Source organism: Cetorhinus maximus, chromosome 12 (assembly GCF_964194155.1).
Source record: "Cetorhinus maximus chromosome 12, sCetMax3.hap1.1, whole genome shotgun sequence".
NCBI lineage: Eukaryota > Metazoa > Chordata > Chondrichthyes > Lamniformes > Cetorhinidae > Cetorhinus > Cetorhinus maximus.
Window position 1 is genome coordinate 59,726,617 of NC_135890.1, and position 26,122 is coordinate 59,752,738.

Here is a 26,122-nt window from a genome sequence, read left to right on the forward strand (position 1 = left end):
GCAGACAACACAGCTGTCAGGACTCTGGCTTTATGCTGCAGAGAACAGTGTCAATCTTCCTCGTTATACTGTCCTCTACTACCACTGCATTCCTTTTTCCACCCCCCACTTGAATGGCTTCCTGTACCACGGCACCATGGTCAGTTTGCTCATCCATCCTGCAGCCCCCGCCCTCATCCAAACAAGCTGAGAACCTCAAACCTGTTGGACAATTGCAAGGGCTGAGGTTCCTGCATTCCTGCCCTCTCGGTCCCCTTACCTGCCTCACTTGCAGTCGCACTCTCCCTTCACTGACCACTGACCAAATCAGAAGTCCCTATACTAAGTGGTGTGACTGCCTCCTGGTATAAAGCATCCAGGTAACTTTCCCCCTCCCTGATGTGTCACAGAGTCTGCAGCTCAGCCTCCAGTTCATTGACTCTGAGCCAAAGTTCCTCGAGCCACAAACACTTACTGCAGACGTGTTTGCCCTGGATCACAATGTTATCCAGGAGCTCCCACATGCTGCAGCCTTGACACATCACCTGTCCTGCCATCCTTAATGTATTTTAATTAATTTTCCTTTTTTAACATATTATTAACTTTACCACCAGTTCATGTACTATTTCAAACCTTGGGACTGGAACAGTCCTTAACCACTGACCAGATACTCACCAAACAGTTAGCTCCTTTCCCTGTCGTAGAGTAAGAACCAATTCTATACTGAACTGTTGGAGGTTAAGGAAGGTGAGTGAAAGCCACCTAGCAGGTAGTGTCACTCATGGAAGATGGGTTCAACTGGAGCATAGGATCCAAATGTTCCACTGCCAAAGGAGGTCATCAACTCAATGCTCCAGCACCTAACTGCTTATTTATTATTCATTCTTGGGATGAGAGAGAGCCTGGCAAGCCAGCATTTATTGCCCATCCATGATTGTCCTCCAGAAAGTGATGGGTCATTTTCTTGAACTGCTGCAGTTCATGCAGTGAAGGTGGCTAAATGCCAACACACTGATATTACCTCCTACCTACTCCTGGCCCAAGACTACATCACTGAACATCAAGCCATTGTTTCCAGGGCTGTCACTGATCTCCTCTCCTATGGAGATCTTCACCCCACAGCCTCCAACCACAGAGACCCCCAACCCTGAACATCCCTCTTCAACCACCTTCCTAACTTCCACAGCCAGGACTGCCCTGGTAGAACCATCATTTCACCCTGTTCCTGCCAGAGTGAATGGATTTCTTCCTGTCTCATTTTTACCCCTTGTCTAGAGTCTTTATACTTACATTTGCAACTCCTCTGCTGCCCACCATCACATTAAAAGTTTCCAATTTCCTGGCCCTAACCATCTTCTCCTCACCAGGGGTGTCCATTTCATCTCTCTCTCCCCCATCAGGATGGTTTGGGAGCTCTACACTACATCATGGAACAGAGGCTTAACCAGTCTCAATCTACCACCACCATCCTCCTCCTGACTGAACCTGTTCTTACATTGAACAACTTATTCTTCAATAACTCTCACTCCTCCAAATACAAGTTGTTGCTACGGGTAGCTGCACGGGTTCTAGTTATACCCGCCTTTTTGTGGGGCACATGAAATGTTACTTGTTCCAGTCCTACTCAGCAACCCCCCCCCACTCCCAAACATCTATTTTCTGGTACATTGATGATTGAGGTGCTGTTTCCTACCCTGAAATTGGAAAGTTTCGTCAACTTTGTTTCCAGTTTCCATCCTTCTCTCAACTTCACATGCTCCAGCTCTGACTCTTTCCCTTCCCTAACTCCATTTCTGGGGATAGGCTATCTACTAATATCCATTATAAGCTCACTGACTCCCACAGCTACACTTTCTCCCACCCAGCTTTCTGTAAGGATTCTATTCCATTTCCCCCCCATTATTGTTCTGATGATGCAACCTTGCCGACCTGTGCTTCTGATACGTCTTCCTTTTTCCTCACCATCGTGATTGACAGGGTCCCTTCCATTTCCCGTACTTTCGCTCTCACGCCTTCCCTCCATCCCAGAACCATGATTGAGTTCCCCTTGTTCTCATCTTCCAACTCACCAATCTCAATGTTCAATAGAACATCCTCCACCACCAGCGTGATGCCACCACCAAACTATTCTTCCTTATCCCTCCCCTTTCAGCATTCTGAAGGGACCATTCCCTCCACAACACCCTGGTCCACTCCTCAGTCACCTCAACACCACTTCCCACAGCTGATTCCTGTGCAAGAGCAGATGTGCAATTCTTGCCCTTTTATCTCCTCCATTCCCACTGTCCAAGGCCCCAAACACCTCTTTCAGATAAAACAGAGATTCACTCATACTCCTTGAATTTAACACTTTACATTCACTACTCATGGATGTGGTTTCCTCTATGCTGGGGAGAGCAAAGGTACACCAGGTGACTGCTTAGAGGAACACGTCCGTTCAGTCCACAAGCATGACCCTGAGCTTCCTGTTGCCTATCATTTTTATTCTCCACCCCACTCCCTCCAGCCTCGGCCTCCTGCAGTGTTCCAATGGAAATCAACATAAGCTCAAGGAACAGCACCTCATCTTTCAAATGGGGACTTCCAGGCTCAACACCAAGTTCAAAAATTTTTGGCTCCACTTTTTATTTTCTGTGTTTTGTTTATTTGTTTTTGTACAGCAAGTGCTGGTGGTGATTCTGCTTTTCCTGTTTCCACCTCCTCTAGGCCCATCTCCTCTCCCATCTTCTGTCTTGCACAATCATTCTGTCATTTCATCTCTGCCTTGCACTTGCCTGTTTCCCTGTCTCTGCTGTTGTTTAAAACCCATCACATTTCTAAATTTTCTCAGTTCAGATGAAGGTCACTGACCTGAAACGTTAACTCTTTGTTACTCTCTCCAAAGATGCCACCTGACCTGCTGAGTTTGGGCACTTCAGCACTGTTCCTGAGGTGTTTGAGCAGCGAGAATGAGGACCTCAAATCCTGAGATGGCTGTCTGAAGTACGTGAAGGGCAATGGGGAAGATGTGTCGGTGTTGAGGGTGAGGAAAACTGAAGATATGGTCAGATTTCACCCAGATCTTTTATAAGCCGTTAGTAGAGTGGGAGCCTAAGCCTCTTGCAGTCGTCAGAATAACCAGCTGCGAGCAATAGTGCTTACACAAGCTACTTTTACTAACATTAAAGGACATAATGTTCTATTACACAATTTGCTGATCGCAAAGCTTCAAAGGCTCTTCCACTATGCAAACTATGATATCTTTTTAGACATCTCTACAGTCCCAGCAGTGCTTGAATATTGGACAGCAGAGATAACAAGCCTTAACATTAAACAGTGGTGAATAATGTGACTTCGTGGCAGACTGATTGCCAAGTGGTGAAAGACCACAATCTAGAAGCACCTGTCCTCAAAAGAAAACATGGTTTAAATTTGCCACCTCAATCCAGTAGCAACACACCTTGGGTGATATAGTCAACAAATATCAACAAGCTGAATATTGTATATCCTGGAGTGATTAGGGAACTGCATGTGCTGAGGCCTTCATGAATGCTGCCTAACCAGTCTTTGGACTATAGATATGAATCAAGAACTTAAATTGATACATTTTTCAAATTATCTTAACACCACAAGGCTTTGTTGAAAGGCTAGAGGATGTCATTTTCTCTTTGGAGCAAGGGTGCAACAGGGAGAAAGGTAAAACCGCACAGGAACCAGTTCAATATTGAATGTGGAATGTTCCGGGATTAGACTTGGATCCAGGGAGCAAAAGGGAAAAAAGAGATGGGCACCAAGAAGACAGTAACACCCCTAAATTCAAAAGAAAAATACAGCCCTTTAACATATTAAAACCTCCCAAGGCATTTCACAGGGGCATTAAAAATAAGATATGACAGAGTCAAATAGGGAGATATTAAGGCAGGTAACCAAAAGATTGATCAAAGAGGTTTAAGGAACATCTTAAAGGAGGAAAGGGAGGTAGAGAAGCAGAGAGGTGTAGAGGAAATACCAGAACTTAGGCTCTAGGCAACTGAAAGCGCAGACACAATTGTATAGTAAACAACACGGAACATTCAAGAAATCAAAATGAGAGATACCTGTGTTCTGAGAGTTATGGAGGTAAAGGAGATTACAGAGGTAGGGAGGAGTGAGGCATGAAAGGATTTGAAAACAAGGGTGAGAATTCTAAAATGGCGACTTTGCTTAACAGGAGCGAATATAAAGTCAATGAGCACAGGAGTGATGGGTGAATAGTGCAAGTTAGGACACAGGGTGTTTTGGGTGACCTCAAATTTGTGCAGAGTAGAACCTGGAAGTTTAGCCAGGAATAGTGAAGTCTGGAAGTAAAAAGGCATGTGGGTTTCAGCAGCAGATTAAGCTAAGATGGGCAGAGTTGGGCAACACTAGAGGTGAAATAAAAACAGCAAATGCTGGAAAAACTCAGCAGGTCTGACAGCATCTGTGGAGAGAGAAAAAAACAAAGTTAACGTTTCAAGTCCTTATGACCCTTCTTTAGTGCTGAGAAGTGGAATAGTGATTAAATTTATACTGTTTAAGGTGGTGGGGGTGGGGCAGATGGAGCTGGATAGAAGGCCAGTGATAGGCAGGGACATGGAGGGGTTGACAAAGATACCATGAACAAGAAGAGAAAGGGAGTGTTAATGGTGGTGGTTGGTGCTAATAGTGGCGTAAAGGTAAGAAAGCAAAATGTGATTGTAGTAGAACAAGTGTGAAAACATTGTGTGAAAGAACACGGAACAACTGACAGATGGCCCTGAAGGGGTTGCAGGGAAATAAAGGATAAAAGATGTGGAAAAAAGGGGGTAAACTGCAGATAAATGAATAATAAAACAAGTGGGTAAAAAATGAATGTAGAAGAAAGGGGATGAAAAAAGTGGATGAGGATGGAGGAGAGTGTTCATGGTCTGAAGTTGTTGAACTCAATGTTAAGCCCAGAAGGCTGTAAAGTGCCTAGTTGGAAGATGAGGTGCTGTTCCTCCAGTTTGCGTTGGGCTTCACTGGAACATTTCTGCAGGCTAAGGACGGACATGTGGGCATGAGAGCAGGATGGGGTGTTGAAATGGCGACAGGAAGGTCTGGTCATGCTTGCGGATAGCCCGAAGGTGTTCTGCAAAGCGGTCACCCAGTCTGCATTTGTTCTCTCCAATGTAGAGGAGACTGCATTGGGAGCAGCAAATGCAGTCGACCAAATTGAAGGAGGTGCAAGTGAAGCGCTGCTTCACCTGAAAGGAATGCTTGGGCCCTTGGATGGTGAGGAGGGAGGTGGTAAAGGGGCAGGTGTTGCACCTTCTGCGATTGCATGGGAAGGTGACGTGGGAAGGGAATGAGGTGTTGGGGGTGATGGAGGAGTGGACCAGGGTGTCCCGGTGGGCACGGTCCCTATGGAATGCTGACGGGGGGGGGATGGAGGGGAAGATGTGTTTGGTGGTGGCATAATGCTGGAGTTGGCAGAAATGGCGGAGGGTGATCCTTTGAATGCGGAGGCTGTGGGGTGAAAAGTGAGGACACAATTAGCACCGTTTTTAGCACTAACCACTACCATTACCAATCCCTTTGTCCTCTTGTTCATGACATCTTTGTCCCCACCTATCGCTGGCGTTCTATCCAGCTTCACCTGCCCCACTCCCCTTAAACAGTATAAACTTCATCACATTTCCACTTCTCCTCAGCTCTGAAGGGTCATACGAACTTGAAACGAACTTCTGTTTTTTTTTCTTTCTTCTAGCATTTTCTGTTTTTGTTTCAGATTTCCAGCATCCGCAGTATTTTGCTTTTACTACAGAGGTGAAACTAGGCAATCTTAATGAGGGTTTGAATATGTAGTCAGAAGCTCATCTTGGAGTCAAATACAGCACCAAGATTGTATAGAGTTTGCAGAGGGGTGGAGTAATTGGGTAGGGAGCAGAGTTGCAGCAGGGGCTGAAGACAATAGCTTTGGTATTCCCAATATTTAATTGGAGGTTTCTGCTCATCTAATACTGTATGCTTGACACCAGTCTGACAATTTAGAAAGCACGGAGGCAGCAAGAAAGCGGGCTGAGGATAGAACTAGATGTCATCAGAGTACACGTGGAAAACGATATTTTCCTTTTGGATGATGTCACTGAGCATGGAGCTGAATAATGGAAGGAGGCAAAGGATAGATCCTTGGGGGGCACCAGAGATAACTGTGTAGGAACAGCAAGAGAAGCCATTACAGGGTTTCTCTGGCTATGATTAGGTAGATAAGAATGGAAACAGGGAAGTGCAGTCCTACCCGGCAGGATGTAGGTACAAAGGCATTGGAGAAGAATGGCATGATCAAAGGTGTCAAGAGGCTTCAGTGAGGTTGAAAAAGACACAGAGGGATACTTTACCTTTGTCACAGTCACACTGGATGTAATTTGAGATTTCGATAAGAGCTGTTTCAGTACTGTGCCAGGGGCAGAAATCGGATTGGAGGGGTTCAAATATAGAGATCAGGAAAAGCAAGCACGAATTTGGGAGGTGGTAATATGTTCAAGGACTTGGAGGAAAGGGGGTTTGGAGATGATATGTAGTTTGCAAGGATGGAGGGGTCAAGGGTTAGTTTTTTTTGGACATATTGGTGATGATGGCATATTCAAAGGGGGACGGGATAGTGCCCAAGAGAAAACAGTTAACAATATCAACTAACATAGGAGCTAGGAAATGAAGTTGGGTGGTCAGTGGTTTAGTGGGAATCAGGTCAAAAAAGCTGATAGGTCTTGTGGACAAGACAATTTTGGAAAGAGCATGCAGAGAGATAGGAGAGAAACTAGAGGAAGATATAAATTTAGAGCTAGGGCTGTACAAAACCTTAAAGGAAGTTTGGCCCAATAAGCTCGGGAAAGGAGGGAAACTGGCAGAGGCAGCCGACCCATTGATCTCAATCTTTGCGACAATGAAATCCACGAGTTCCCTGCACTTGTTCAAGATATGGTTGAAGGAGACAGGGCAGATGGGTTTAAGACTTGTGCACCAGATAAAAGAAGCTGGGGCTATCTTTGCATTCCAGGGTGATCCTGAAAGTGAGCAGTTTTTCACAGACAAAGCAGGACCGATAATACTTTATATGATCAAACCATACCTGGGAGTGAATGGCTAAACCAGTTGTCTGCCACAGTCTTTCAAGCCTGTGTCCCTTGGACTTGAGGAAAGACAAAAACCAAGCAGAAACAACTTGAAGATCACAAATTTTATTTCAAACAATGCCCTTACTGATTTCATGGAGCAATACAATCCATTCAAAGTTTCGATTAGTATAATTCTATTTCAGTATTGCTGAAAAGAGACATGTTGGCGGAGCTTTTTGTCTTGCACTCATCAGGACAGTTCACAAGGACACCAATAGTAAAGGGAACAACAATTTATACTGCATAAGAGAGTGCTGCTTGGTTGGCAAGTGTACTCTGATTGGTAGAGGTGTTGCCATGGAGAATGCATCAGGGAACAGTTAACTGCCAAGCTTTTGCTCAATTTCAAACCAGGCAGGTCAACTCTGATTGGTCAAGGTATTGCTATGGAGAATGAACCAGGAAATGGCTATCCCCCAAGCATTTGTTACACATTTGAGCAAAAGATGCAGCAGCAACACGAGTGGTATTCTCCACTAACAGGATGCTACCATCAAGCCAAAAAGATGTTCTGCCTATCACACAAATTAGTAATGTGGTATATGAATTTCAGTTCCAGTGTGATGCTAGGTATGCAGGCCATATGTCCCAAAGGCTGGCAGATCGTATGAAACTGCACATCCCTTTGGCTGATCGTAACAGGCAAGAACAGGCCGTACCCAATCAGCCCATGCTTGCAAAACCCAAAATGATGCTCAACACTTGCTAAACAACCCTGATTGTGCTAAAAATTACACTGAAAACCAATTTAAGATCATCAGCTGGGCTCATAGCGTTGGTCACTTATGCATACTAGAGGCTACATATATTCACATACAGGGCCCTGTTCTTTGCAGACAGAAGGAACATGTCTATGCATTGTGCCTTTTTCAATTAAACAAAAGCTTGGGGAACATCCATTCCCTGGTTCATTCCCCATGGCAATGCCTTGACCGGAGTCGACCTGCCTGTTCTGAATTTGAACAAAAACTTGGCAGTTAACTGCTCCCTGGCTTCTCCATGGCAACACCTCTACCAATCAGAGTCCACCTGTCAACCATGCAGCACTCACCTCTCATGCAGTATAAGTTGTTGTTCCCTTTACTATTGGTATTCTTATGAACTGTCCTGATGAGTGCAAGACAAAAAGCTTCGCCAACATGTCTCTTTTTTCAGCAATACTCAAGATCTACACTATCAAACGATTAATTCTGTTTCACTGTAAACTGCTGAAAATGAATGAACAAACTATTAGTTGATTCCAATCTGTTGAGAATGTGCCACTGTTACCAAAGTGCTTCATTCTGCACTGTTAATTGAAAAGAGTGCTGCTGCAGTAATGGTCAATTATTAGACAAGGTGGAGGTCCTTGGCAACCAGTGCAGCTGTGATTGGGTGCATGGAGGGCTTGTTCTTCGTAAAGGTTTCGATTGCTTGTGGACGAGCTTTTTCAAAGTTGTACAGGTCTCTGTAACATACATTTAAAAACAAACATGATGTAGTTGTGACTTACACAGCATTAATGAACAGTCTTTACAGTCTTTGATTCAGGCATCTCAGTTTTAACTTAGTTTCCATATAAATATTTACACATGTTCATAAGAGGGAAAATGAGTGATCTGCATTCTCCCCCAAACATTGTCACACGTTTAATGCCACCGAGATTAAGGAGAGATAGTAGACATGGGCAAGACAAGTAGCAATGAGCTACAAAAACAATACTACGATCACGGACTAAAATATCTCAGCTTTGAAGCTGGTTTTTTTTTTGCAATTTTGCAATTGAGTTGCAACACATATGTACACAGCAAAGTCGGCTAAATAAACTGATGACAAATTTCAAACTATACAAGGAAAGTTATGATCCAACAATTTCTAGAAAATCAGGGAGTGTTCTTACAGGGTGAAATAGTGATACTGCAGTCACTAACAGCTTAGGGTGCTGTACTTGCTTGTTTGCATTGATCAACTCCCCTCCCCAGAAAATGTTTCAAACTGCTACGTGGGTAAACATTTAGCAGCTAAACAGTCAATTCGGGCACCAGCCAATATTAATGCAATCCTACAAACTGTCTTTCATGGTCTCACCCCCCTCCCTATTTCTGTAATCTCTTCACAACCCTCAGACATCTGCACTCTTCTAATGCTGGCCTCTTGAGCATCCCTGAATTTAGTCACTCCACCTTCGATGGCCACACCTTCAGTTGCCAAGATCCTAAAGCTCTGGGAACATTAATTGGGATAGACATAGTGTTAAGGGCTTAGACGGAGTGGATTTCTTGAAATGTGTACAGGAGAACTTTTTAGGTCAATATGCAGACGGCCCAACAAGGGACGGGGCATTGCTGGACCTAATTCTGGGGAATGAAGCCGGACAGGGGGCTGAGGTGGTGGTGGGGCAGCATTTTAGCAATAGTGACTGTTGCAAAAAAATGTTTTGGATTGGGGGAGAGTGGATTTTAGTAAAATAAGGCAGGATCTGGCAAGGTAGACTGGGAACAGTTACTTGTGGGGAAATCTACAGAGGAAAAGTGGGGGGTGTTCAAAAAGGAAATGGGGAGGGTACAGGCTCAGTTCAGGTACAGTTCCTTCTAGGGTGATAGGAAGGAGTAACAAGCCCAGGGAACCTTGGATGACCAGAGATATTTAGCTTACGATCAGAAGGAAAAGAGGGGCTTTTAGCAGGTACAAGGGAAGAAAATCAGCAGAGGCATTAGTGGAGTACAGAAAGTGCAGGGTGGAGCTTAGGAAAGCAATTAGGAGAACGAAGAAGGGATATGAGAAAGCTCTGGCTGGTAAAAGTAGGGAAAATCCCAAGATATTCTATAAGTATATCAATGGGAAGAGGATAACCAGGGAAAGAGTAGGGCCCATAAGGGACCAAGGGGGCAATCTATGGGTGGAGCCAGATGACATCGCTAGAGTGTTGAATGAATACTTCACGTCTGTCTTCACCCAAGAGAATGAGGATGAAGGTATCAAACTCTGGAATAGAAGCTGCGAGATTCTTATGCAAATTGATATAGGGAGTGACAAGGTATTGGAGGTGCTGGCAGGCTTAAAAGTGGACAAATCTCCAGGTCCGGATGATTTGTGTCCCAGACTGCTGAGGGAGGCAAGGAAGGAGATCGCAGGGGCTCTGACCCAAATATTTAATTCCTCTCTGGCCACGGGGGAGGTGTCAGGGGACTGGAGAACAGCTAATGTGGTTCCGCTATTTAAGAAGGGTTGTAGAGATAAGCCAGGGAACTACAGGCCAGTGAGTATCACGTCAGTGGTAGGGAAACTACTGGAGAAAATTCTGAAGGAGAGAATCTATCTCCACTTGGAGAGGCAAGGTTTGATCAGTGATAGTCAGTATGGCTTTGTCAGAGGGAGGTCATGCCTAACAAATTTGATTGAATTTTTTGAGGTGACCAGGTGTGTAGATGAAGGTAGTGCAGTTGATGTAGTTTATATGGATTTCAGCAAAGCCTTTGACAAGGTCCCACATGGGAGACTTATAAAGAAGGCAAATGCACATGGGATACAGGGTAATTTGATAAGGTGGATTCAAAATTGGCTTAGTTGTAGGAGGCAGAGGGTGATGACAGAAGGATGCTTTAGTGACTGGAAGCCAGTGTCCAGTGGCGTGCCACAGGGATCTGTGCTCGGTCCCCTATTATTTGTCATTTATATAAACGACATACTAATCCTACCCCCTACATTGTCATGTAAGTTTGCGGATGACACAAAGATTGGCTGGGTGGTTAACAGTGAGGTTGAGTGCCTTGGGCTACAGGAAGATATAGACGGGATGGTCAAATGGGCAGATAAGTGGCAGATGGAATTTAACCCTGAAAAGTGTGAAGTGATACACTTTGGAAGGAGTAATTTGACAAGGAAGTATTCAATGAACGGCATGGGGCACTAGGAAGTTCTGAGGAACAAAGGGACCTTAGCGTGTGTGTCAATAGATCTCTGAAGGTGGAGGGGCACATTGGTGGGGTGGTGAAAAAGGCATATGGGACACTTGCCTTTATCAGTTGAGGCATAGATTACAAAAGTAGGGAGGTCATGTTGGAGTCGTATAGAACCTTGGTGAGGCCACAGCTGGAGTACTGTGTGCAGTTCTGGTCGCCACATTACAGGAAGGATGTGATTGCACTGGAGGGGGTACAGAGGAGATGCACCAGGATGTTGCCTGGGATGGAACATTTAAGTTATGAAGAGAGGTTGGATAGACTTGGGTTGTTTTCGTTGGAGCAGAAAAGACTGAGGGGCGACCTGATCGAGGTGTACAAGATTATGAGGGTAATGGACAGGGTGGATGGGGAGCAGCTGTTCCCCTTAGTTGAAGGGTCAGTCACCAGGGGGCATAAGTTCAAGGTGAGGGGCAGGAGGTTTAGGGGAGAATGAGGAAAAACTTTTTTACCCAGAGGGTGGTGACGGTCTGGACTACACTGCCTGGGAGGGTGGTGGAGGCGGGTTGCCTCACATCCTTTAAAAAGTACCTGGATGAGCACTTGGCATGTCATAACATTCAAGGCTAAGGGCCAAGTGCTGGTAAATGGGATTAGGTAGGTAGGTCAGGTGTTTCTCATGTGTCGGTGCAGACTCGATGGGCCGAAGAGCCTCTTCTGCACTGTGATTCTATGATGCTGTCCCTACACCTCTCTGCCTCGTTTTCCTCCTTTAAGACATTCCTTAAAACCTACCACTTTAACCAAGCTCATCTGACCTAATCTCCTTATGTGAATCAGTGTCATATTTTGTTTCATAATGCTCTTGAAGCACCTTGGGACGTTTTATTATGTTAAAGACACTATTAAAAGTTGTGGTTGAAGAAAGTTACTTTTTTTTTAAAAACTCATTGCTTCATTTCTCTGTAACACAGTTTGTTCAATAAATCGTAGAAAATTAGACTATTAAACTTCAAAAGTTAAATATTTTTCAATACATAACAACAACTAATCATGGTCATCTGTGTCTGTTACCTCTGGACCCAACTATTCCACAGCATTACAGGTCGGCCTCTCACAATTCTACCTCTATGAACTTGGTCATCCAAAAACCACTGTTGTCTGTATCTTTACTTGCAACAAGCTCCATTCACCCAGCAGCCCTGTGCTCACTGATCTAAAATGCTTCCTGGTTAAGCAACAATAGTATTTTAAATTCTCATCCTCGTTTTCAAATCCTTCCACGACCTTGCTCCATCCTATCTCTGTAACCTCCAGCCTTACAACCCACAGAGATATCTGAGCTCCTCTAATTCTGTTCTCTTTATCATCCCTGATTTTAATTGCTCCACCATTCAGTGGTCATGCCTTCAACTGTCTAAGCTCCAAGCTCTGGAATTTCCTCCCTAAACTTCTCCCCCTCTTTTTCCTCGAATGTGTTTGTAAAAACCTACTTTTTTGACCAAATTTTTGGCCATCTACCCTTATGTGGCCTTGGTATCAATTGTTGCTTTATAAGCTCCTGGGATATTTTAATATGTTGAAGGTGCTATATAAGCTGTTGGTTTAAAATATTGCTAAACTTCAACACCAACCCGATTTGGTTTAATCACAGTAATTAATAAGCTGCATAATTAAAAGCGGCTAGGATTTTTATATTTAAAAACGCTAAGCAGCCTTCTATTTTGATCATTTGCCTTTCTAACCTATATCTTACTCATTACCATAAGGACATAAAGTCCAGTGATGGCCAGTTCAATTTAATGAAGACGACACAGCAATTATTCAATTTTAAATTGAAATGATACCTGTAAAGAGGACGAGTGAACTTCATTCTACCCTGCACAGTAACCATTTCCAAAGCAAGAGGAATAGCTTTTTCCCACTGAGCTCGGAGGCACAAACGCAGCCATCTTGAGTGGAAAGAAAAAGATCTTGAGTTTTCAAACAAAGAAAACTGAGGCAATTTTACTTAAGTTTCTATCAGTAGATTCAAACACAGTAATTAAATGACAAGGGATACAGTCTATAGCACAGTCTATAGGGAGGCCACAGGCCAATGGTATTGGTTTTGGGCTGCTCAGCACAATATGATGGAGCAAATTGCCTCTGTGCTGTAAATTTTATGGTTTTATTGCTCTTGATGAAGCTGCTGAATTCAATTGTCTTAATTCCCATATTGTTGTGCTGTTGACATTGCTTAATTTAAATTATTGGATTATTCAAATTTTAAGCGCAAAAACTCTGAATTACCAGGAGTAGACTTTATGCTCTTGCATGATGCCCTTAATTTATAAATCACCTCAATTTGTTTTCAAAACGACAGAGCCATAACCGATATATTTTGCAGCATTTCGTCCGTTAATGTTTTTAATCTCTGTTGACTATATTTCTCTACTGAAATACTCATTTCGGGATGTCATTCCAGTATTAACCCTAGAGTAGCTCACTCAAGTAGTCATTCATCATGTGCAAGCCTCTGTACCCAGAGTGGGCAGGCTGTTTGAACGTGGGATGATGGGGCTACTGCCAATGGGCAAATTCCCATTTTCCCAGAATTTCCACACATTTCTCATCAGGGATTCAATTGAATAGTGATGAAGGCAAGAAGCCCTGGTTGATTTTCCTATCCCTAGCCCATGTACACAAAAGCTGGCAGCAGCACCCCATCAGTTTAATGATTTTCACCAAATTATACCTGAATTTTATCTCTGCATTTTTGACATCATTGAATTTGTAAACGTCCTGCATTCGTTTCACATTGTTGAGACGCAGCGGAGGCTAAAGGCCAAAAAGACAAGTGGTTACTGCAATAAAGAACAGCACTACATATTTATTTAACATTAACTGAAGCAGTGGTCCTGTTCAAGATCATTTTCTTACTCTTTGCATAAACCACTCCCTTTATTTGTGGGGGAAATTATGAAATAAAATTCCTCTTAAATTCAGCCACATTAGAATCATTTACATCATCTTTTCTAATCCAGCCCTAAGTATTAGTTAGGCAACAGAATAATCCAATAGAAAGTGTTAATGATGTGCCTAAAGATTCTATTCACTGCACAGCATCCATCAATTCATTATGAAGTGTAGTACTTTAAAATCCTTCAAGGGGTGAAATCAAAGATACAAACTCGATGTTGAATTTAAACAGGTTTTCAGGGAAGGGGGACATCAGTTAAATTAAAATAATCTGTAACATTGACACAATTTAATCCAAAATCCTACAGACAAAAACTCCATTGCAGTTCTAAATACAAATTTCCTCTTTTGAACATGTTCACCTTTAAAATGAATATCTAATCAGAAAATAGAAACCTAAACATATATTACTAAGCAATTTTCTAAGATCACATTTTAATATGGTTTTTCAGTGAAGTTCATAAAAGGGGCAGCCAATGCTATTTAATCCATGCTTAATTGAAGATTATACTTAATTCTTTGCAAGATGCAGAAATTAGTAAACATTTATTATCTCCACTTCAATAAGCCAATCTAAGTAGTCATTTTCCTGGCACACTGCACTTCAGTCCACTGAAATCCATAACCTACCTGCAATAACAAAAGAGCAAGAAATTCAATTTTTTGCTGTGATGTCATTAGCTTCAGATCCGTGTCAGTAAAGCAGTCCAACTCGACATCTGTGGCCTGAAAACAATGATTCAGTTCAATATACACGTGTATTGTTTTTTTAAAAAATGAACTTCACATTTACAAGCCAGCCTCAGTATTGGCATCAAATCTGTTTTAATTGATATATGTAAATTAATGGTCAAGATAGTCATCAATAAAATATCTGAGTTTACAAATTTCAAACTAGAAGGTAAAATCAGTGTAACCAGATTCAGGACAATATAGGTCTTTTAAACAACTGGGCCAATAGGTGGTGGAGTCAGTTCAATCACACACAAATTAAAGCAACAAACCAAAGCAGTCTTTACTTTAAAAAAATCAAATTCATGGAAAATTCAACCTTCTTGCATTAATTCCTATTTTGCTGCATTACGCTGCTTAATGGACATATATATATATATATAATTATTTTTTTTTAAAAACACTTCAGATTATCAGGAGCAAACTGCATCTGTTAAATGGATCAGTATTACAGTGTGCTGTTCAGGGAAAGAGATTGAAGGTTTCAGATATAATTATCAAAGTACCAACCCAGTACTTGCCTGCATTGAAAGCAAGGCAGATAAGGTACTGGGATGCATAAGAAGGATGATGCACCAGTCAAATGTGGAAGCAAGGTCATGCACCATCATAACTATTGTGGTAGTTTAGGTTGCCCAGTCACAGGGAATATATTATTTAAAAAAAACCAAATCCCTCAGTGGGCAGTGGATTATGAATGGAATAAATTAAGTTTTCAATTTGTACCATTTTTAAGATTACATTTTAGTTTGTAAATGGTCAATGAATAATTCTAATTTCCAGGAAGAAATGCTACAGCAATTGTACAGTGGTGCAATATGATAACAGAAATATACAGTCAGAAGTGGGTCATTGCAATAGGTTTAGCAACAGGGTATAACAGAATCACGCTAATGCCAGGTGGAAATATACAATTCAGCCAGCACCTGTAAAAGCAAGACAAGACATTTTGGACTTTTATGCATCATCAGAATCAAATGTCTCAAAACGTTAATAACTGGAGACTGGCTGACTGACGTGTATCTCTGGAATTTGTAGCTTTTTAAAAAATTTAAACAGAATAATTTTACTCACTATGCTCCATCGTGTACAAAGAGATATGCAGGCAGCATTCATAGAGGTGTCGTACCTGTAAAACAAATGCCATGATACTCATTAGTTTTGTCCCAAGAGTTAAGCCTAAAAGATCAAAGAGAATTGATTCAACAACAAGCTGTGCAATGACGACAGCATTTTCCAGAAAGTAACCATCCATAGTTCAACTTTGGGCACTTTCGTTTGATACAGGTTTGAAATGCATTGTTTGTGACAAATGAAATCTGTACTGCACTATTATTCTAACAATCTATGGTTTCTATGGTTATAGGTTCCAACAACAACAAGGTCAATGGAAGAAAGCACACTCACTCATCCATCGAACAATTCTGATTTAAGTCTTAGACAAAATGTGTTTAACAGTTTTCTAAAATGGACCAACAGGGCAGCTTTTCAGTTGCACATTTTGTACTACGCCTACATTTTGAGAGGTGCATGAGTTTAATGCAATGATTAATTACATAAAATTTAATTTGGAAGGTATTTGTAGGAGAGAGCACAGGATTAGTTTATCAAAGTGAATAAGGCCTTATTTCTAAAAGCCATTCAAGTCCTTTTAAAATCAAAATAGATTTGGTCAAATTAAGTAACATATCAATACTTGTGGCACAAGCATATATAGATATGGTTCCAGATTGTCAGGTATTGTGGTGAAAGGAATTATGTGAAAGGAGACCAGCGCCTCATCTATTCCATAAAACCTTATAAAATTTAAATAAAAAGATAAGCAAATTAACGCACGGTGAAAGAATGTTTAAATGTATGAACCAAAACAGAAATAGCTCATAGCGTTCTTGTTCCCAAAAATTACAGGAAAAATTACTTGTGCAATTTAGTGAAAAATCTCCCCAAACTGGAATATGAAATTGAGGTGACATACTGCAATTACACGTGCGTACACGGCTTCAAAAGGAGAAGGTGCGGATTAAAGCCACATCAAATGATTTTTCAAGTTTACTTCTCCAGAACAGAACACCAAGCCACTTCTAGTTGAGATGGCAATAATTAAAAATGATATGCACCACAGTCTTCAAGTGAAAGTGATAAAGTAACATGCACATTGAATAAATTAAGTAAAGTGTGATTGATCTTCCTCTCAGGTAGAGACAACCCCATCAGTATGCATCATTTTACATATATACGCTTCTACATATAAAATAATATATTGTGTGAATTAGTTCACTTGGATTCAAAAATAATTTCTTAAATTCACGTGATCAAAGGTTTTCAGCCCAATGTAGGAAATTTTAAAAACTGCTAAATTATGGAATTCCAAATTGCTTTTTGTGTGGACCACCTGTTCACTTGCTAAACAGTGTTGTCGTTTTCCTTACTCTCTGACATATTTAGTACTGAAGCATTAGGTGAATGTTAAGTGATCTTATGCTGAAATTTCACTCAATTTTAGAAGTGTTAACCTATTTATATGCCATTGTTTAATTTCAGAAGCCGTACTGTAATAAGGGAGAGGAGACTCACTGTGGTGTGAATGGTGGCATTCCAGGAGAATGGAACCAGGCATTCCAGTCAACCTGATTCAAAATCTCAGTCTAGTGAAAAGTAAAAATATTAATGAAATAGTGCGGTATATCATGCATATTGATCAAAGTCCCAACTTCTAATGCAAAAACATGCTCTTATGTAATGAAATAGAATAAATTTAAGGTTGCAGCTTCAAGTCGCGCCCTCTCAACATGTATAGGCACAGGTTACAAATTTGAGTCCGTCGTAGGTACCTTCACGGATACTGTTAAGTGTGAGTCACTCTCTAATCAGATCCCATGCCCATCACATTCAGAAACTACTCTCACTACTCAATATCTATATATTACTAAACCTAAGGGATATCACAAATCATGTCTTTACATTCAAATTGGATATTATGGCCCCCAATATTTACTAGGACGGGCTTTTTAAGCTTCCCAAACACCATGCAGCTTTAGCTCCATGGCAACAGACTTGGATGTCTGGAGGGAACAGTGGAAAAGGCTGTAGCCCAGGATAAGACAAATTGTAGTAGTGAAATAAGAGCATAAGAAATAGGAGGTGGCCATTTGGCCCCTCAAGCCTGCCCTGCCATTCAATAAGGTCATGGCTGATCTGCCCCAGGCCTCAACTCTTCTTTCATGTCAGCTCCTCATAGCCCTCAACTCCCTGATATTTCAAAAATCTATCTAACTCCTCTTTAAATACTTTGTGATCTAGTCTCCACAACTCTCTGGGGTAGAAAATTCCAGACATTCACGACCCTCAGAGAAATTGTTCCTTCACATCTAAGTTTTAAATGCGTGCCCCCTTATTCTGTAATTATGTCCCCTAGTTTGAGATTTCCCCACCAGTGGAAACATCTTCCCAACATCGACCCTGTCAAGCCCCCACAGAATCTTGTACGTTTCAATAAGATCACCCCTCATTCTTCTAAATAGAGGCCTAACCTGTTTAGCCGTTCTTGATAAGTCAACCCCTTCATCCCAGGAATCAGCCTAGTGAATCTCTTTTGAACTGTCTCCAATGCCAGTATATCTTTTCTTAAATACGGGGACCAAAACTGTACACAGTACTCCAGGTGCGGCCTCACCAACACCCTGCACAGTTGTAACAAGACTTTCCTATTTTTAAACTCCAACGGCAGGGGGATCAACTGAAGAGCAGACATTAGGAAAGAAATCAGGGTGGGGAAGGTTTGGAGATGGTGGCTGAGAAATCCGAGAAAGATCAGCAGGCATCAGGGATGTCTGTGTCGTGAGGAGTGGTGGAATTGAGGAGTTGGGGGTATTTATAGGTTACTTTTTTCGGACTGGAGGGAACTAATTCCTCCTGGTCCACAAGCTTACCTGAAGGCACTTACCTGATGGATCCAGTCCTTCTCACTCCTTTTTACTTGTTGGATTTCCCAAGGCCTAGGGAATCCAGCCAACATGTTAAAAATAGAAACCCCATAAAAATGGAAGGACTCAGCTAGCTTAAAAGCTTTCAACAACCAAACTGCCTCAGAGTGGATTGGTTACTTGCCTTGTCCCACCTCCATTAATGCCAGGAGTCAGCAGGTTGAATTTCCGTTTCAGGTTTTTAATCTCACACCTGACCCAAAATCTCAAGTTTTTGGAAGTTAAAATTATCCTGCATCTTTCACTTGCCCCAATTGAGCTTCTTCAATCCTTCAGCAGTTCAATTGTTCACACTTCTGTGAAGTGCGGCCAGAAAAAACATTTAGCCATTTTATTTCCAAATGAGCACAACAGTTATGATCAGACTCACTCAATTCAAATCAGTATAACATTATTCATGTGGTAATGGAATACAATGGACACTCTACCCTTGCCTAGTCAATGAGTTCTTTGCAAAACAATCTCCTACATTCTATCCTCAAATCTAACAAACACACACTCTAGCAGCTTTCTGTTCAAAAACCCAATTGACTTGCGTTCCTGAGTCTTTTATTTCCATGTCCACAATCAGAGGGAAGGACCCATGTCAGACATGATGGCATAGAAAGTACCCAGGTCAAGGAACCCCAAAACACAATGAATGAAAGGTGTCTATTGATTACCTAGACCAGCTAACAAATTGCTCACTGCATTTGTTCTGTGAGTGAACAACTTAAACATCAAACCAATGAACGATTTAGCTACCTTTTGTCTTATAGTTTTAATATGGAGCCGGAAGCTTATAAAAACTCAATGTTTTGGTGGCAGACTGCAGCAGCCCCATTAAGGACTGCTAGCTAGGGACCATGTAGACCTGGTTCTATTGAACATCGTTTTTTTTGCCTTTATCAATATGGCAGATGGTGCATTTCTAGCTCGTAATGTCCTACTATATTGGAGGCTTTGTTGCTGTTTTGTGTTTGAAAAATGGGCAAAGTGCCATTGCATTTCTAGGACCTGTTCTCAAATGGTTAACCCAAGAATCTTAAGGAAATGTTTCTGGTGAGCATGGAAGGCTTACCAATGTTAGGATCGCACATGCGAGGATAGAGACGCTGCATTTAACATGGTCAATAATAATAATAATGTAACCAGTGTTATAGAAACTAAATTAAACTTAGGCTACTAATTCTTGCAGTGTCATGTGGTTGTTAGGCATGGTGGCTGGCCCATTCCATGGTGTAAGGCTACTCTTCAGCTAGCAAGTGGAAGGTGGGGAGAGGCGTGGATTCCAAATGTTCCCTCTGAGGCACCATTGTTACTGTTTTTCTATGAATGAAGTTAACAGTGAAAACTGCAAAACCAAAACTTAAAGACCTGCATCTACAAGCTAATAATTTTCAGATTTTTATTTTTCTGGAATTACTGACATTTAAAGAGATGCAGAGAAAGTCCAAACTAAAATAATGACAAAAAAATACTTTATTTCACATACTGATTTAAAGGTACGCACCTTATCACTAAAATATGAATACAAGCAATTCTTCCAGTCTTCCGTGGTTACACTGCTGTAGGCAAATATCTGAATATACGCCTTGAGGAACCCCATGAAGACGTCTAGGAAAAGTTCAGAAAAATAGATTTCTTAAGTTTGACAGATCTATAGAAATTCAAATCAGTATGTCCACTTACAAAGCTGAATATTAATTTCTAACATGTAACATTTACCTGGTCCTCCAAGTAGCTCCTCCAAATGATAGAGTAAAGCAAATCCCTTTTCATATGGAACTGATGAGAATGCATCATCAGGATCAGTATCACAGAGCCCGGGGACCAGGCTGGTCAGAGGATTAGTAGCACCAAATGTCTCAATCTAACAGAAAACATGAATTTTAATTACCTATCAATTTCTGAAAAGATACCACATATTAATGAGATCATAAGGACCTATTAACAGTTTAAAGTTTATGCTTCATCCTTGTGCACAGAAAATCAAACCAAAATTAGTACAAAAGCAACATATTGCAGATCTGAAACAAAAAGAGGATAATACAAATTGTCAGATCAGGCAGCATCTGTGGAGAACACCAAAATTAAAATTAGTTCCTTTTTTAAAAATCAACTCAGAGGCCAGGGGTTAATTTATTTTTATCCCCCTCTGCAGGCTTACTGATGTCTTTAAAATAGTTACTAAAATTCAATTTTTTCAAATGCCAGGGCTGTAATGCTATAAATTAAAGAAAATCATTTATACAATTGGTTTTATTTTCAACAGCAGTGTCCCATAGAAGTGAAATGCACATTATTAGTGATTCGGCTGTTGGAAATTGAGAGGTAATATTTGATGTAGGACTCAATGTTGCTATAAAAGAACAAACTACCACATTCTGCCCAAACAACACTCAAAACAATGGTTCTCGTTTGTCACTTCCGTTAGGTGTAGTAAACATCTTCCCATGATAATACTGTTACAGTTCAGGCTTCCGGCCAACAATTTTGCCTTGTGATAAAGGCAAAATGATGGTATTGACTAGCAAATACAGTCTATGAACCAAAATGGTGTCCTTCTAGGTACTGCAAATGCATGAGCTTGCCCAGAGTTAACAATTAACCTCTAATTGCAGAATCGCTGGAGATCACATGAGATCATTAAACTCTCCTGTTATTTTTGAATGTCCAGGAAATGGAGACCACAAAACTAAAGCTAGGTTATGTATTTATAATTGGTGCTGATTGTCAAAAAAATAGGTTGAATGCCACAGAAGCTGTGAAACAGAAAATAGAGCAATTTGCTTAAAAACAAAAGATGAAATTAGTCTTTATTGGATCAAGAAATCTTTGGAGGAAATATTTCTTACAGCTTCATTAGAGAGGATATCTGGACAGAATAATCTTTTGTAGACCCGTCACTGAACGTGGACAATGCAAATCTCAATGCGTCTCCAGATTTAATACCTCTAGCAAAAGGAAAGACTAATTTCCTAGTATTTAAATCAGCAGAAGACAAAACTACACATCATAATTGAAGATACAATGGTGCAAACTGGTTCATTTAATATTGAGCAGGTGCTCTCACACTGTCTAATTTCTGAGCACCTATTAATTTCGTGGCCACGTACAAATTAATTAGCAAAAGGAACAAAGTCTCCATACCCTGACTAATTTCCAGATCAATTATCTGGTCTGGTCTTAAAGACCAAGCATTTTCAACCTTAATTGGTATTTTAGGAAGGTAGCTTTTTAAACTCTAGCTTTTCAGGAAAGTACAAGATAGAATACAGGAATTTCTCATTGGAACTGAATCTTTGTACACGTGTAATTGAAACCCTGCTGAAAATGACCTTACTTCATCTTTTATTGTCAAAGCAAGAAACATTACCAGTAAATTCAGCTCGACAGATAACACAAATATCTTGAAATTAAAAGGATTTTAAAATAGCCAAGTGCAAGTTATAATGCCTCGACACATAGGAGACACAACTGCATAACTTAGGCCACTGGAACTCACTTAACAATTAAAGGATCAGTGACTTGCTTTTTAAAAGAACAATGCAGAAACAAATCTATTAGATGTATTCAGTTATATTTGCACATATAATTACAAACAGTATGAGAAAGAGGAAACAATGCTGTCAACTCAAGGAAAGGCAAAAATACTTCACTTCTGTTTAAAATTAGGTTAATTCCAAGAATTCCACACAAAATTTGTGATTAGAAAGTTATAAAATTTAAACAAGGCAACAGCTCCATCCACTGGAAGAAAGATGCTGCATGAATAAACTAAAGACAGACAGGTTTTAAAAGCTGCCACTTACACACATCTCAAAAACCTCTTTTGGTAATTAATATCTATCTATTAGTCTTTTGTGCATCACCCCACCCCCCCCACCAAGCTCTGTATTCTTTCCCTAAATGTCTACAACCCTCTCTCCTCCTTTAAGATGCTCCTTAAAACCTAACTCTTTAGCAAAGCTTTTGGTCATCTATCCCAAGGTCTTTTACTTTGGCTCAGCGTCAATTTTGTTTTACACTCCAGTGAAGCACCTTTTGACATTTTACTACAAAAGAAGTGCTATATAAATGCAAGTTGTTGTTGTGGTCATTGCCACTGCTGTCCATGTCATAGGGAATGCTGCTGTCAATGTCAGGCCAATCCCTTGTCCAGTCTCCCGCTGCTTAGCTTGAGCCTCAGCCCTGGCTTCCACTCCTGCTGTGTTCATAACTAAACAGCGAAATAAGAAAAATGCTGTAATCACAGGCTCAAAATGGTAATTAAACTGGCAGAAAGAGGGAGCTAACTGAGCTGCTGTGGTCAATCTTCATCTCACACAACAACTTCTCCCAATCTCTCTCCAATTACTTGAAGAGGAGTATAACATTGCACTAAGTATCTAAATGGTCTAATTATTTATTCTTAAAATAAAGTACAAGACACTGTAATCGGAAAGAGCATTAACCATAACGTGTACACCAATCCATAATTATTAGGATTACCATAACAATTAATTAACTCACCGCTTGGAGCAGATCCTTCCAGCCTCCAATAGCTGCAAATTGCCTGTATTTCTCGTCAAACATGGAACGGCCTATCATACGCTCCAAATACACTGTATGGCCCTCATTTAACCTAATGTCATTAAAGAAATACATCAATATTCACTCCAAGTGTGATCAAAAGCTCCGCAAGGTAATGAATGGGGTCAACAAATTATTTTATGAATGGAAAATATATTCTACATGCCATGCCTGACTGGAAGAGCAGCCAGGCACACACTGTCAGCATAAGGGAGCACACAAATGGTGCAGTGAGCTTTCTGTGGCACTGTCAATAATGGTAGAATTAGAAACTAACTTAAAGCCAGAAAAATGATCTTAAAATTGGTTGGCACAATGAAGTTATGTATAAAAACATAACAGCATTAAGCAAGTCTCTTAACTATGTCCAAACAAAGTTGGCACATGGTCCTCCCATCTCAGAAACAACTAGTCCAAATCTTGATGGCAAAATGCAGTCACCACTGAAGTAAATGTAATGAGGTATGGATAAGGTGCAGCAGTTCAGCAAACAAGCTGTTGGGTCAAAGAGCAGCGTTAAGTGCTTGATAATTCCAAATAAGGAAGACCATTCAGCCCATTGATCCAGAACGACCTTAATTACCATCACTGCAGCATCTAAATTTATCTTTAATTATTCTGATTTGACAGGCACTTACAGCTACTATGAAGGAGTCACAGGACAATGGTCAGATACCATAGGAACAGGAGTAGACCATATAGCTGTAGCATAACTTCCACACCCTTGTATTCTAGTCCTCTAGCTATATGTATTCAGGATTCAATTAGTTTTTAAAAAATTATTTTCCGTACTGTCCATGGCATTTTAACAATGGACCACCCCCCATGTCTCTTTGGGCCGTCAATGTTTCTAGTTATTCATTATTTAAAAAGTGCTCTGCTCTATCCATCTTGGGTTCAAAGTGGACAACCTCAAAAGTCACTAGAACTCTGGAGTAAGCTGAAGTCAGAAAGTTATCATTTCACTTGCTGGGTGAAAGCGTTTCCGAAACAAAATTGCACCACAGATACAGCTTCTAGGATACTGGCAGAAGTGATACCACAGTGGGAAGTTCTCCTGCAGATAGACTCTGACCAAAGAACCCATTTTACAAGCAAGGTTATGAAGACTGCATGCAGACTCCTGGGAGTCAAACAAGGTTTCACATACCCTACCATCCTCCCAGAGCTGAGGGCTGGTGGAACATATGAATTGAACTTTAAAAACTGCTATTTCAAAAGCAACTTCATGCACAGCGAAAAATTGGGTGGATAGTGGAGTATTGATGAAGCTACAGGCAACTCCTAATTGAACAACAGGACTGACCCCTTTTGAGCTAATGACTGGAAGGGCTATGAGACTCCACAAAGGAGTCATAGCTGGCAATAGTGAATCAGGACCCCAGAAGGACAGAATTACACGCTGCATGACGGAACTGTGCAAGCAGACGTGAAGCAGCAGTAGGAAACCAGTGACAGGGATAGACTGGGACCCGAGCTTAAACCTCCTTGAGCTCCCAGAGTTAAGGGGCAGAGTAATGGTAAAGGTAATGCCATCTAAACCTGGACTGACGCCCCACTGGACAGGGCCCTACACAGTCCTGATGACCAGCAACACAGAATCTCTGAATCTTTAGAGTGCAGAAGGAGGCCATTCATCCCTCGAAGTGTGCACTGGCTCTCTGAAAGAGCATTCTACCATGTCCCACTCCCCTGCACAGATACAATGGAATACCAGATAATACTCATTACAGTGCAGTAACATCCCAGATTTGTTGGAAGCATGTCTATATACTGCCTCGCTATGGCAACTGCTAAATGAACAGGGCATCTCTTCTCAAAGAAGAAAAATAAATGGCTCAGTAGGTGTACCAACTGTTGCTTTTCTCTTTAAACTTTCAGGATCAGTAATGCAGCACAATTAAACTGAACTTCCTACTGTTAGATATGAAACAGCCTGCCAATGAACTACACATGAAGTAGGAGTAGGAGGCCACTCAGCCCTTTGAGCCTGCTCCACCATTCAATAAGATCATGGCTGATCTAATGTAACCTCCTGTCTACCCCAGATATCCTTTCAGCCCTTTGTTTATCAAGGGACTATCTACCTCTTCCTTGAAACCGTTCAAAGACTCTGCCTCCAATGCCTTTTGAGGAAGAGTTCCAAAGATTCACTACCCTCCGAAAAAATTTATTCTCATCTCTGTCTTAAATGGGCGACCCTTTATTTTTAAACAGTGACCCCTAGTTCTAGATTCTTCCACAAGAGGAAACATCCTCTCCATATCTACCCAGTCAAGACCCCTCAGGATCTTATACGTTCCAATAAAGTCGCTTTGTATTCCTCTAAACTCCAGCTAATACAAGCCTAACCTGTCCAATCTTTTCTCATAAGTTAACCTGCCCATTCCTGGTATTAGTTTAGTAAACCTTCTCAGAACTGCTTCTAATGTATTTACATCCTCCCTTAAATAAGGAGGCCAATACTGTACACAGTACTCCAGATGTGTTCTCACCAGTGCCCTATACAACTGAAGCATAACCTCCCTAATTTTTTGTTCAATTCCCCTTACAATAAACAATAACATTTTAGTAACTTTCCTAATTAATTGCTGAACTTGCATACTAGCCTTTTACAATTCATGCACTAGGACACCCAGATCCCTCTGAACCTCAGAGCTCTGCAATCTCTCACCATTTAGATAATATTCTTTATTAATACTCTTTTATTCTTCCTGCCAAAATGGACAATTTCACATTTGCCCACATTATACGCCATTTGCTAGCTCTTTGCCCACTCATTAACCTATGTCTCTTTGTAGCCTCCTTACGCCCTCTTTGCAACTTACTTTCCTACCTGTTTGTATCATCAGCAAATTTAGCATAACATTTAGTCCCTTCAGCCAAGTCATTTCTATAA

The 26,122-nt window shown here is 41.1% G+C and overlaps 2 protein-coding genes across 3 annotated transcripts in view; both read right to left on the reverse strand.

Annotated features, from left to right (window-relative positions):
- The window catches only part of LOC144687503 (histidine ammonia-lyase-like), a 50,190-nt gene extending 47,828 nt beyond the window's left edge, over positions 1-2,362 (reverse strand). For both annotated transcript variants that reach the window (XM_078553732.1, XM_078553731.1), the window contains exon 1: positions 2,335-2,362. In XM_078553732.1, the coding sequence (XP_078409858.1) occupies positions 2,335-2,347 (13 nt within the window). In that variant the 5' untranslated portion in view covers positions 2,348-2,362. The remainder of the gene's footprint in view (positions 1-2,334) is intronic.
- A 4,797-nt stretch (positions 2,363-7,159) lies between these two features.
- lta4h (leukotriene A4 hydrolase) overlaps positions 7,160-26,122 on the reverse strand; it is a 56,236-nt gene continuing 37,273 nt past the window's right edge. Inside the window, exons 11-19 of the mRNA XM_078553734.1 lie at positions 23,164-23,275; positions 20,377-20,521; positions 20,162-20,265; positions 17,261-17,331; positions 15,761-15,815; positions 14,585-14,680; positions 13,731-13,813; positions 12,841-12,945; positions 7,160-8,559 (exon numbers count right to left, since the gene is read on the reverse strand). Coding sequence (XP_078409860.1) covers positions 8,442-8,559; positions 12,841-12,945; positions 13,731-13,813; positions 14,585-14,680; positions 15,761-15,815; positions 17,261-17,331; positions 20,162-20,265; positions 20,377-20,521; positions 23,164-23,275 — 889 coding nt within the window. The 3' untranslated portion in view covers positions 7,160-8,441. The remainder of the gene's footprint in view (positions 8,560-12,840; positions 12,946-13,730; positions 13,814-14,584; positions 14,681-15,760; positions 15,816-17,260; positions 17,332-20,161; positions 20,266-20,376; positions 20,522-23,163; positions 23,276-26,122) is intronic.